At 43.9% G+C, this 13,454-nt stretch overlaps 1 protein-coding gene across 6 annotated transcripts in view; it reads right to left on the reverse strand.

The window, feature by feature from the left end:
* The window catches only part of LOC100620238 (zinc finger protein 454), a 58,225-nt gene that overhangs the window by 16,890 nt on the left and 27,881 nt on the right, over positions 1-13,454 (reverse strand). For 3 of the 6 annotated variants that reach the window (XM_021084340.1, XM_013987541.2, XM_021084339.1), the window contains one exon: positions 4,115-10,542. In XM_021084340.1, coding sequence (XP_020939999.1) covers positions 9,077-10,465 — 1,389 coding nt within the window. In that variant the 5' untranslated portion in view covers positions 10,466-10,542 and the 3' untranslated portion in view covers positions 4,115-9,076. Of the gene's footprint in view, positions 1-2,146; positions 2,267-3,137; positions 10,543-13,454 lie in introns of those variants that run through there. The other 3 variants (XM_003480856.4, XM_021084338.1, XM_013987539.2) reach the window with 3 other exon arrangements.

The raw sequence follows: 13,454 nt of genomic DNA on the forward strand, positions 1-13,454 counted from the left end.
GAGCTGCATGACTTAGCAGAGAGAGGGCTGGAGTTCTGTGATGGGGGAAGCATTTCTGCAGGGTCTCCTAGGGACCAAGATTTTAATAGACTTCATACCCCGCTTTGAAGAAAAACACCTGATAAAGAAGACATGCTTCCTCAGCACCGGGACATGAGGCTGGCTCTTCAACTTGCCCGAAACATTTTGTCCCATCTCCACCTCTACTCCCACCCCAGTGACCAATCCCACCCAGGTATTGGCTTCAAAATCACCTCCTCATGTCACCTGTGCAGGGCCATCTAAATGTTGTCATCTAAATGAGTTTTGGTTTACTTTAAGTTGCCTCCCACTGGACTGATAACTCCAAAAAGCTAGGGACCATTTCCATATCTCTCTTGTCTTTGCATTGTGTCTTCCAGAACATGGCCCATGGACCCAGCACCTAGTATGTATCTGCTGCTCAGCAACTCCTGCTTTTCTTCAGCGGCTCATCTGCCCACCCGGCCCCCAAACACCCATACACGGTTTCCATGGGAACAGTCCTTCTGGACAATGTCACCTGTTCCCTCCGATAACTAGTTCCTCCTGTGGAAGCTGGTGTGCACAGAAAGGAGTTAGCAGAAGCCCAGAGAAGGAAGCAAAGAGCCCAAGAGAAAGGACTTTTAGATCATCACCTGCAGAGCCTTTGGATTTGGGGAGATATGACAGTATCCTTCCAATAAAAGCTGGCTCTTGCTTAAGGTAGTGTGAGTTAGGTTTCTGCTACCTGCCCCCAGAGCCTTGCACAAAGTAGACTGAACCAAGGAACACCTGTCGGTCGGATACAACCCATGAACCAGTGGTTCAGGGACCACTGTTCAGCTTTGCAATCACAGGCACAGATCATAATAACTGGCACATTCTACATCCCTAAAATAGCTCCGCTGAATGGCAACCAAGTTAAGACAGCCTGTCAACATGAGCTAATTGTATGACACCAACAATGAATTGGAAGAAAAGGCTAAGGAAGGGAAATATTGCAGTGGACTGCAGTGGACTGGCACGGTGGAGACCGGCTGCACAGAAAAAGTGGTGTCTGAGATGGGTCTGAAAGGGCAAGCCAGAAACCAAGAGGAGGAGGGTGAGCAGTCAGTGAGGGGGGGCTGGGCTGCAAAGGCACTGTCAACCAGCTGCTCAGCCCTTCCCATGATTTCTCGCCACAGATTCCTGCCCTGGATAGGTTTCAACATGAATGAATCAAAACAATTTTGCCCAATTCATCAGCATTTATACAGTCAAATGAATGCTGTCTCCTTCAAAGTGGAGTCCATCCCCCTATTCTCAAGAAGCTAGCACTGCTCAAAGCTTTCTAGTAGAAACATGCCATTTGAATGATTTCATTGGTACCCAATATTTCTCTGAAGTAAAAAGCTAAATGTCATTTTAAAAAGTGGGGGCGGGGTTCCTCCTGTGGCACAAGGGGTTAAGGATCCGGCATTGTCACTGCAGAACCTTGGGTCATTGCTGTGGCACAGGTTCAATCCCTTTTCGGCCTGGGAACTTCCACGTGCCACAGGTGCAGCCAAAAAAAAAAAGCCTAGTAAATCCCACCTTCCTAAGAAAATGTTTCAATTTCTCTCTTCCATCAATTCCTGTGTTATAGACTGCCTCCTTTACCACTTTAGACCCTTATTTTTACTTGCTAGTGGAAACAATGCAGTTTTTCATTTTGAACCAACCTGGGTTTCATTTCCAATTGTGTCACTTGTGTGACCTTTAGCAAGTTCCTGAGCTCCCACCAGGATGAGCCCAACATGGGTGGTAGAGAGTGGGGGAGAAAGGAGCATGTGGGAGTTCCCGATATGGCGCACTGGGATCTGGGGCGTCTTGGGGGCGCTAAGACACAGGTTCAATCCTTGGTTAAGGATCGGGCGTTGCTGCAGCTGCAGCTTAGGTTGCAAATGCCGCTCGGATCTGATCCCTGGCCCAGGAACTCCATATGCCACAGGGCAACCAAAAAAGAAAAAAGAAAAAAACCAGCATATGGGTCAGGTGCCTAGGTAAGACTGGACTGGGAGAAAAGCTCCTGGTCAGGGGAAAGAAACATGCCCATCCTCTTCAGCCACTACATTCCAATCTTATAAGGCAATTTAGAGGGGGAACCCCACAGAAATCCCCCACTCACCTGGACCATGGTTGGCAGGCACCTGACTGCCATTCCTTCTTCTCTGATGAGCCCTTTTAGGGACAACAGAGCGTAAATCCTCAGACTTGAAACTTCTAACACCTGTTCATGAGGAGAGGGCTGAGTCAAAAGATATCACACAGCAGTCCAAAGAGGGGTTTGAGCATTAACACCCTGGGAGTCCTCCAATACCCAAGCAGTGAATTCTTAGCCCCTATTTGTTCTCAATCCTCTCTCCTCCTTGAAGTAATTTCTGTTGGCCTCGGCTGTAAAGGGAGGCTTAACCAGGCTGCTACTTCCACCAGCCCCGACCAATTTCCCCCCTAACAATCTGAGTCAAATTCTCCTTATCTTCCCTTCTATGTCTTAAATACATTGACTTCTCCCTGAAAAAAAACATTCTCCAGCCTGTTTTCACACTTTCTACACTCCCAGTGGCCTTTTGCCTTAAATTACACTGAGAGATCTCAAGCAAAGTGTATCTCCTGCATAAAAAGGTGCCTAATCCTAGGAGGGGAGCATAAGAAGTGGGAAAGGAGGGTGTTCTTTCTCTTCAAAAAGGAAGCTAAGAAGGCTGGATCTTCATCGTGGGGACGTCTCTCAGGCCAAGCTCTTTTCTGGCTTCAGACCTCTCCTTCTCTGGGGCCCTGTTTGGGTGACCTGGAGTCAAAGGTGGGCAAGAAGCAGTGTATTTGTGCGAGGGATGGGGGAAGGAGGGCACAAGGAATCTTAATCACACAACCCACACTCCTGCCCTGGATCAAGCTCTGTCAGGTCCCTTTGGGAGCTGATGCAGGGGCCGCGCAGCTGCGGGTTCGGAAAACAGGGCTCTGAACCACACCGGGAGCACCGCGCATAAATGGGCTACCAGGGATCAGTTCCAAAACACACGCCAGAGGCCCTGGCCGCATCCTCATCCACATGCACCCGCAGTTTCGAAACCTAACCCAAGATCCCACACCTGGCCTTTTTTCTGTCTTTGGAATCAAACCTTAGCAATACATCCCGGGAAGTTTGGGACATCAGATCAGCGTCCTCCAGAACGGACCACGACCGGGACCTATTCGGTTTTCATCCGCCCTTCCCACCGGGCTCGACCTCCCCAAGGCCGCTCCCACTCTCCCGATGCGGCTTTGGCCACTGTGCCTAGTATCCACTGGGTTGCCCTTCCAGGAGCTTCTACGCGGGGCGAGCGAGGGCAACCGCCACAGTGCAGGCAGAACACAATAAGCTGGAGTCTGCAGCCGGGATTGGAACTGCGCTTGCGCGTTGCCCAGGGACCCGCAGAGCCGGATCCTGCAGGTCGGCGAGCAGAGCGCTTCCGCTTCACAGACTCCATTTCCCAGAGGGCAAATCTGCGGCAAGCGAGCCGTGGAGCGGCGAAAGTGATACTGCGCGTCTGCGTAGAGGGAGCCCCGCCTTTCAACCGCCCCAGGCCAAGGGCGATTCCGTGTTGAAACTACATTTCCCAGGGGCCTGGGCACGGGCGTTGGCAGGGGCGTCAGGGTTCTGGAGACATCTAAACCCCCTTGAGCTAACTGCCAGGGCTATTTTCGTTGCATTTTGGTGAGATTAAGGAAGATAGACTCCGGAAAAATTGATGATGGGATTAGGAAGGTCAGTCTGGGATAACTGTACTCATTCGGGTGAGGAGAGTGCATCTGGGACGGCCCCAAGGGTGGAGTCGGAAGGGACAAGCTATAAAGGCGCATTCCTGATAGAGGACCCCGCAGAGATGACTTGAGAGGGAAGTGGGGCTGCCGCCTTGTACTTGGCAACCCAAGTGTAACAGTATAGCCCTAGCGGTACTGCCCGGGAGGTGGTTCCTACCAGGAGTAGGGTGCCAGGATAGAAGACAGAGGTGCAGGTGGAAAGCTGGTGGTCCAGTGAGGGAACTGGGACCAAAGCGGTGGCTGTGTTGCTTCTGTCCACTGGTGCCGAATAGAAACTCAGAGACAGAGTTCTGGGTGAAGTATAAAACGGTAGCTTTTATTGCTTTACCAGGCAGAGGAGGCCACAGCAGCCTAATGCCCTAAAGACTGCCCTCCTTCAGGAGCTAATAGGAAGGGGTCTTATAGCTTGGGAGTGGAAAACAGGGCTACAAATAAAGTTCAGGGTAGATGCAAGCTTGCATTCTTCTTCATAGCTGGCGTTTGGCAGTCCCAGGACTGGTTCTAGTGGTCCTTGAGATTATTGCACTGCGACTTTCTTTCTGGAAAGAATGCTCGCAAGATTGTTAGGGAGTTTTCTCCCAGTAGTAAACACCAGTTGCATAGTACAAACCTACCTAGAAGGCAATCATTTTGAAAAGTGCAATTAAGCAAGAAGAAAGGCATTTGCAAAATGATGGCAAAATAACTATTTTAACTTTTTCCCCTGTAAGAGGCCATGGGACCCAGGACCCAGTGCAAAAAACATCAAGATAGGAGTTCCCGTTATGGCACAGTGATTAACAAATCCGACTAGGAACCATGAGGTTGCAGGTTTGGTCCCTGCCCTTGCTTAGTGGGTTAACGATCCGGTGTTGCTGTGGCTCTGGTGTAGGCCGGTGGCTACAGCTCCGATCGGACCCCTAGCCTGGGAATCTCCATATGCCACGGGAGCGGCCCAAGAAATAGCAAAAAGACAAAAAACAAAAACATCAAGATAAACTTGGTTCTCCGTGACTAAATCAGAAAGAAGCCTGGATGCTGAGGGTGCCTTTGTAAAACTGGGTGGTATTTAGAGAACAGGTATTTATTTTTGTGGACAATATTTTGCGGGGTGGGTAAGGATGAGGTTAAAGTATAGAAATATCAAACTGGGGATGTTTAGCTGCCTGTGAATACTTTCACGGAGCTCAGAATGGTTTGTCAGCATGGGGACCAAGAATGGGAACCTGAGACTTGCCAGTTACATTTAACTGTTGGCCACTTTTTACTCAACATCGTCAATGACTATTTTTGTGACCCTATGACATTTTCCGTTTTATTGAAGATAAATTCTATCAGAAATGTCATTCTATGGACACTTTTGGAGCACTTATGTCAGTTACTATTCTAAAGGCTGTAAAAACAGCACAGTTACCTTGCTGGTAAGAAGGTTAAATTCTACTACAGGTGGTAAAAAAACTATTAATGATGACAGTGAGGGTGCATTAAGAGAGTGTGACAGGGTGAGGTGATTTACTTGCAGGAGCATCTTGAGTTCTCTTTTAAGAGGTAATGTTTGAAGAGATTTTAATGAAGGGAGGGAGGAAACCATGTGAATAGCTGAGAAAATAACAAAAATGCTTGGAGTTCCCATTGTGGCACAGCAAAAACTAGTATCCTTGAGGTTGCAGGTTCAATTCCCGGCCTAATGCTCAGTAGGTCAGTAATCCAGAGTTGCCATGAGCTGTGGTGCAGGTTGCAGACACAGCTTGGATCTTCTGTTGCTGCAGCTGTGGTATAGTCCGGCAGCTGTAGCTCCCATTCGACCACTAGCCCGGGAACTTCCATAGACCCCAGTGCAGCCCTTTAAAAAACCAAAACAAACCAAAAAACGCTGACCAGAAATATGTTTGGTGAGATTATGTCTTAGCAAGGCCAAGACAGAAAACATAGTGAATAAGGGAGTGGGAAAGAGACTGGAAGGCAATCCCAAAAAGTGTAGATTCACTGTGTGGTGGTAAACCATTGAAGGGGTTTGCCCCAGTGTGGCACAGCCAAAAATTTTGACAGAATTCACTATTCAGTTATGGAGAGAGCAGGCTGTGGTGGGGCTAGAGGGAATACAGGGAACCCACCTGAGAGGGTGGTGGGAGAAAGAGCCTTCTACTTTTTTATAACATTCCAAAAAGGGATTTGTTTTGAAAGCCTAAAGATTCTAAAATAATAATTACAGGTTCTGATGCCATGCTCAGGAGTTTGGATAATTGCTCTATTTTCAGGTATGGGGACAGTATTTACTGAGCATTAAATATATGTTGGGTGCTTTTACAAGCACTTTACAATAGTATTTAATGTAATACAAAGCTATGAAGTTTGCAATATTAAGAAAACTGAGACAGTAATGTGCCTTGCCCAGGACTCCTGCCCCTGCTGAGGAAAGGTAGTCTGTCCTTTCTTACTGCCAAGGATGGCTGTGAACTGATAACAAGGGCCTGAAGCTTCAAAAAAACAAAAAACATCTCCTGAAAATGTAGTGAAACCTTCATTTTTCTGACCCACTTATCCTGCTGCTTCAAGGTTTAGTATATTTTACCAATTTTGAGTTTCTGCATCCATCTTAGGCTTCAGTAAGTACACCTTATTCTTCCTCTTCCCCTTGTCCTATGCCTTCCTTTTGAGCCTTTAACTTTCCTGCTGTCTTCATTTTTTATTTTCTACCTATCTCTCTGCCTCCTCCTACCCCTCGACTTCTCTTGAGAAAAGGTGGGGAACAGAAAAATATATTAAGGGAAAGGAGGAAACTGTGTAAGGACATTATTTAAAAATCTGAGTTTCTATGGATAGTGAATTGAGTGTTTCGCTCCCCTTTAGTGCTTGCCTTTTCTATAAAGATCCTTTACTGCTCAAGGTCCAAACATCTAGTACATGTGGGAACCTCCTCCACTGCCACCCACAGATATCTTTGATACCCTCCATTTCTTGACTCCTGCCTCTCCCAAGGATGCTTTCTGTTGGCAAAGATCCCAATAGCCTCTACCTATGCCCCAAATCTTTCTCACTTTGAGTTATAAATCCCCTTTCGATACCTTCAGACTCTTCCATGCAGGGAAGAACTTGCACAATTTATCTACTTTAAATCATGCAGCCTTGACAGATAGTCCATTGGCTAGATCAACACCTTTCTCAATCCCCATATTCTTTGCCTACCTCCAAGATACAGGCTGGAAGAGTTAAATACCCTTTCTCAGCCTCCTTTGCTCCTGGCCTCCAAGCAACACAGCTGTGGGTGAGTGAGATGTAAAGTCTTCTGAGGGGCTTCTGGGGAAACCATCTCTGATAAAAGACACAGATGTTGCTGGTGCTGCCCTTTCTTCCTTCCTTGAATACAAATGTTTTTACCTGAAGCTGTGGGAGACATGTGACATGGAAATCATGACGCATTCACGGTATTGAATTATTTTGTCTTTGAACCAAGGCTATCCACCTACAGATTTGTTTAGAGAAAAATAAATCCCTATTTGCCTATAAGCCTGTTACACTGGCTATCATTTGTAGCCCAAAGATCTGATATACACCCTCTCTCAACGACAACCTCCAAGTTATCTTCCTAAATCTCTATACTTTCTCACTAAAAATACTCCTTTTCAACCTTTAACTTACTCTTCACAAAAATTTGGAAGTCATCAATAACCAAAAACAAAAGCCATTTTTATTTACCTTACTTTCATCCTCTGTTGCATCTGAAAATATAAACTAATTCCTATCCCAGTAATCTTTTACTTCCTTTTGTGCCACCACCATTTCCTAATTTTTTTCTTTTTTTTTCTTGCCTGTTGTTTCCCCAGTTTCTAAAACACAGCTCCCAGAATAGTTCTGATTGTGGTTCAGTGGCTTAAGGATCCAATGTTGTCATTCATAGCTGTGCCACAGGCTGACAGCTATATCTCCAATTCGACCCCTGGCCTGGGAACTTCCATATGCTGTGGGTACAGCCATAAAGAGAAAAAAGAAATAAAAAGCCTTAAAAAGAAAAATAAAGATAGTACTCCCAGAATACTTTCGTTCTACTTATTCTACTACCTATCAGGAATCTTCAATACCCAGATTCACAAAATGCCTAGAGAACAGACTTAACAATGTCTCACAAATCTGGCTAATTTTTTTCCTGGTTGTAATTATGGCACCCCATCTACCCAAATAAACTCAAGTACCCACATTTAGCTGATTATGCTACTTAGACTCTGCCTCGTTGCTTGAACTCCTCCTTTCCTCTCCCACCCCAATGCCAATTTCTTAGCTCAGCCCTTGGAAAACAAGACTATCTTATTCATTTTGATTCCTAATCACATTTATCACATATTAAGACTTACTTAATGTATATAAAATAAATGAAACTGCCTTAACTACAATCATTGACTATTTTGAATTATGTTGTGAATTGCAAAGATTTTAATGTCAGATTTTCATGTCTGTGATAGCTAATATGATACAAAGTTATGTATTTGAATCCTTTGTACTCAAAGACTATATGTGTTGTATTTTTAAAAAATAATTAGCTTAACAACTACTGAGAACTTAAAACAGCATGCTATTGCATTAAGATTTCTACAATTATTCTATCACTTGGTAGCAACCAGTGAGTATTTCAGAGAAAGTAACAATGCAGAGAAGTGGAGGAGGGACATGGAAGAAAAAAAAGGAATTTGAAGAGGTAGAGAATTTTGATTCAAAACATTGGGGAAAACCAGATTGTGGAATAGGAACCTCTAGATAACATATATAAAATGGTAAAGGATCAAGGATTTCCTAGCATTCATTTTATTTATAGGTTTGTAGCATTTTAGGATTAATAGGGATCTTGGAACCTTCTAAATCAAAACTCCCTCATTTACCAAATAAGGTCACTGGAAACTGGTGGAAGAGGTGACCTGTCCAAGATAGTGGCAGATCAGGACTACATATCAGTTCTTTGGACTGTCCAGTTAAGCATTCACATTCTCTCCAACGTGAAGTCTCTGATGTCCAAAGGAGAATCTGTAGTATTACACAACAGAACTTAAATCTTCAGCACGAATCCTCATTGCTTAGACCATTAGCTACTTAAACCTTCTAGTATAACATAAGAATTTTACTTCTTGAATCAAGATTTCTCCACTTTCATGTGGTTTCTCTGCAGTCTATATTCTCTAATATGGTATATTATACTTCAACTAAAAGATTCCTACAATTGTTACATCTATTAGCTTTCTACATTACATGACTTATCTGATTATTTTAGAGTTTATCACAAAAGCTTCCCTCACATATGAGTTTTCTGATGTCGTGTAAGATTTGTACTCCGACTGAAGGCTCTTCCACATTCATTACACAGATACGGTTTCTCTCCTGTATGAATTCTCTGATGCACTGTAAGGGATGAATTCTTAATGAAGGCTCTTCCACACTGATCGCATTCATAGGGCTTCTCACCAGTATGAATTCTTTGATGCTCAATAAGGTATCCGCTCTGGCTGAAGGCCTTTCCACATACACCACATTGATAAGGCTTCTCTCCAGTATGAATAACCAGATGGACATTAAGAGATGACCGCGCAGTGAAGTGTTTTCCACATATCACACATTCATAAGGTTTCTCTCCAGTATGAATTCTCCGATGCTGAGTAAGAGATGAATTCTTACTGAAAGTTTTCCCACACTCATTACATTCATAAGGTTTTATTCCAGAATGAAGTCTCTGATGCACTATAAGGTATGTACTTTGGCTAAAGGATTTCCCACATTTGTTACAGTTGTAGGGCTTTTCTCCTGTATGATGTCGCTTATGCAGGGTAAGAGCTGAGCTCTTACTAAATGCTTTCCCACATTCACTACACTCATAGGGCTTTTCTCCAGTATGAGTTCTCTGATGTACAACAAGGTGCATACTTTGACTGAATGCTTTTCCGCATTCATTACATTCATAAGGTTTTTCTCCTGTATGAGTTCTTTGATGCACTATGAGATTCATACTTTGGGTAAAAGCCCTACCACAATCATTACATTTGTAGGGTTTCTCTCCAGTATGAATCCTTTCATGTTGACTAAGGGCTGAATTTTTGTGGAAAGCCTTTCCACACTCTTTACACTGAAATGGTCTCTCTCCAGTATGAATTCTTTGATGAACAGTAAGGTTCATGCTCTGAGTGAAGGTTTTCCCACAATCGTTACATTTGTAGGGTTTCTCTCCAGTATGAATTCTTTGATGTACAGTAAGGGAGGAGAGTTCAAGGAAGTACTCCCCACACGCATTACACTTATAGTGTTTCTCTCCTGTATGAATCCTCTGGTGCTTAAGAAGGGATGAATTCCGGGTGAAGGTTTTCCCACACTCATTACATAAATAGATTTTCTTTATTGTAAACATTTTTCGAGCTTCAATTAATTCAGGGTTTTCTTTAGTGTCTACTTCATCTGAATCCCAATCGTTAGAACTTTCCTCCATAGTTTCTTGTGTATCAATGAATGAACCCTGATTGGAACATCTTTCAAATTCATTACCTCCATAAGTCCCTTTTTCATTGAGAGTTTCCTTATGGGTAACTTGCTCTTGGCCCAGATATCTATCTTGGTTTTCCTGTTGCCCCTCTAACCAACTATCAGGTTCCCAGGTTTCCCCTAAAGAAGAATGCCAGAGACCTTCCCTTTCCATTATTACCACATAAGATAAATCTTCAGTAATGTTGGGCTTTGTAGTTGATTCTTTGGTTTCAAGTCTTGTCTCCCAGTCTGAAAAAAATAAAAAATTCAAATGCACATTGGTTTCTGTGCTGGGGAACTGAAAAGTGTACAGTGGGAATGAAAGAATAAAACCGATATTAACTTATAGGGCACACTTGAGAGCTTTTAAAGGTGTCCATACAATTAGGAAGAGAACTGGAAGGGAAGGAAAGGACACTGACTGGTCCATAAATAATAGAAACAAGGGTAAGCAAAAAGGAAACAGCCTGGGCAGGGGGAATGTACACTGAAATCACAGGCAAGTGGACAAGGCTAAAAAATGAAGATGGAAATAAGGAAACGTGTACAGACAAGCTGGGACTGGGAGAGGCGGATCAAAAAGCCCTAACATATTTATCTGCAATTCCTACCAGCACTTCTCTGCCTCCTGCAGTGCTGCCTGTAATTCTGACACTAAATCTTCATAAAACTCACAATGTGACACTGTGAAAAGATTGTCTAACCAGGAGTCAGACAAACTTGGGTTTAAACACTGGCTATTAACACTTAACATCTTAAGTAGCTGTTTTTCAACTCTGCGTTGTCACAGATATAAAATGAGGATAAAAATAATCTGATAAGGATTAAGTAAAATAATGTACATAAAGTACCCTTAGGGAAGGAATATACTTGTCTGGAACACAAAATACCAGAACATACTTGAAACTTAACCCCTTAATGAAAACAGCACATCCAAAAGCTTACCTCTGCCCCCCAACTTTAAGGGGCATGTAATTTTCTCATTCTTTTATTTAAGAATCATAAGAGGCCCTACCCTTTCCTAAATATCCATTCTTTAAACATAAGAACTGGTGGTAGGGAAAGTAGGGGAGAATCTGTTAAACTACTTGAGATGGGGCTGGAAGAAAGATCTTATAGCCACTTAAATTATTTTCTCAGATTCCAATTTTTAACCCAGACAAAACAGCATGGAGGCAGAGGCAAACTACAATCTGAGAATCAGCTTGTTAGCTTGATCATAATTACAACAGAGATCAACACTGAACCAACATAACAAATGCCACAGACACCTTTACTTCAAAACAAAAGATATGGAAGAACTGAACCTCCTCTTTTCAACTTGACCTGCTTACGTAAGAGAAAAAGTGAAAAGCCAAGGAAGGAGGCTCCAGCTCTAAACCACCCCCCCCAACACACACACACACACACACACACACACACTCCCACCCACCCACCCCAGGAGTTCTCATTGTGGCTCAGAGGGTTAAGAACCCAACTAATATCCATGAGGATGCGGATTCACGATCCCTGGGCCTTGCTCAGTGGGTTAAGGGTCCAGTGTTGTGGCACGATGCAAGAGAGATCGCAAATGTGGCCTGGTTCTGGTGTGGCTGTGGCCTTGGCTGGCAGCTGCAGCTCTGATTCAACCATTAACCTAGGAACTTCATATGCCATGGGTGTAGCCCTAAAAAGACAAAAACCAAGGGGCGACACATGAACTGAAGGCTGTCCCACCTCACTATATCATATCCAGCTATCCAACTTTGAAAACATTCTGAGTGCTACCTAGTAAACAACACAAGGGTCATGGGAGACTTATTCACACTTAGACAAATAAGAAGTCCAGACAGACAACTATTCAAAGATAAATGATACACAGAAAACAGCAAATTTGGAAACTATGTAGAAGTTTAAGAAAAAATATTTTTTATTTTTTGTCTTTTGTCTGTTTTTAGGGCATGTGGAGGTTCGCAGGCTAGGGGTCCAATCGGAGCTACAGCTGCCAGCCTACGCCACAGCTCACGGCAATGCTGGATCTTTAACCCACTGAGCGAGGCCAAGGATCGAACCCGCAATCTCATGGTTCCTAGTCAGATTCGTTTCCGCTGCGCCATGGCGGGAACTCCAAAGTTTAAGAAAATTTAAAAACAGGAGTTCCCATTGAGGATCAGCAGGTTAACAACCTGACATGGTGTCCATGAAGATTCGGGTTCAGTGGGTTAAGGATCCAGTGTGCCGAGGCTGTGGCATAAGCCAGCAGCTACAGCTTCAATTCAACCATTAGCCCAGAACTTCCAAGTGCCACAGGTGTAGCCCTAAAAAGAAAAAAATGACAAAAACGGGGGTGGGGGTGGGGGCATAAAAACCAAATGGAAGAATAAATATTGTTAGAATAAATGCTTTCAATCATCAAAAGACATTTAAAAAGTTTTAAAAAAAGTTACACACAAGATTTTACAACACATGACCCAAAAAGGACTCTAGGACTTGGACACGGAACACTAAGCCCACCAGAAAAATGGGCAAAGGCTTGAAAAGGCACTTTTAAAAAGGTAACAAGGAGTTCCCATTGTGGCACAGCAGAAACAAATCTGACTAGGAACCATGAGGTTGCGGGTTTGATCCCTGGCATTGCTCAGTGGGTTAAGGATCTGGCGTTGCTGTGGCTGTGGTGTAGGCTGGCAGCTGTAGCTCCAATTAGACACATAGCCAGGAAACCTCCACATGTCGTGGGTGCGGCCCTAAAGTGTTGGAAAAAAAAAAAAAAGAGGAGTTCCCGACGTGGCGCAGTGGTTAACGAATCTGACTAGAAACCATGAGGTTGCGGGTTCGATCCCTGGCCTTGCTCAGTGGGTTAACCATCCGGCGTTGCTGTGAGCTGTGGTGTAGGTTGCAGACCCGGCTCGGATTCCACGTTGCTGTGGCTCTGGCGTAGGTTGGCAGCTACAGCTCTGATTAGACCCCTAGCCTGGGAACCTCCATATGCTGCGGGAGCAGCCCAAGAAATGGCAAAAAGACAAAAAAAAAAAAAAAAAAAAAGATAACACAAATAGTGAATAAACATAAGCAAAGATGCCAATCCAGTAGTAACCATGAGGCAAATTAAAGCCCCAAAAGTGATACTACCAGCACATCCACTTGAACAACAATATTCAAAAATTCAGACTGATAGCTTCAGA

Source organism: Sus scrofa, chromosome 2 (assembly GCF_000003025.6).
Source record: "Sus scrofa isolate TJ Tabasco breed Duroc chromosome 2, Sscrofa11.1, whole genome shotgun sequence".
Classification (NCBI taxonomy): domain Eukaryota; kingdom Metazoa; phylum Chordata; class Mammalia; order Artiodactyla; family Suidae; genus Sus; species Sus scrofa.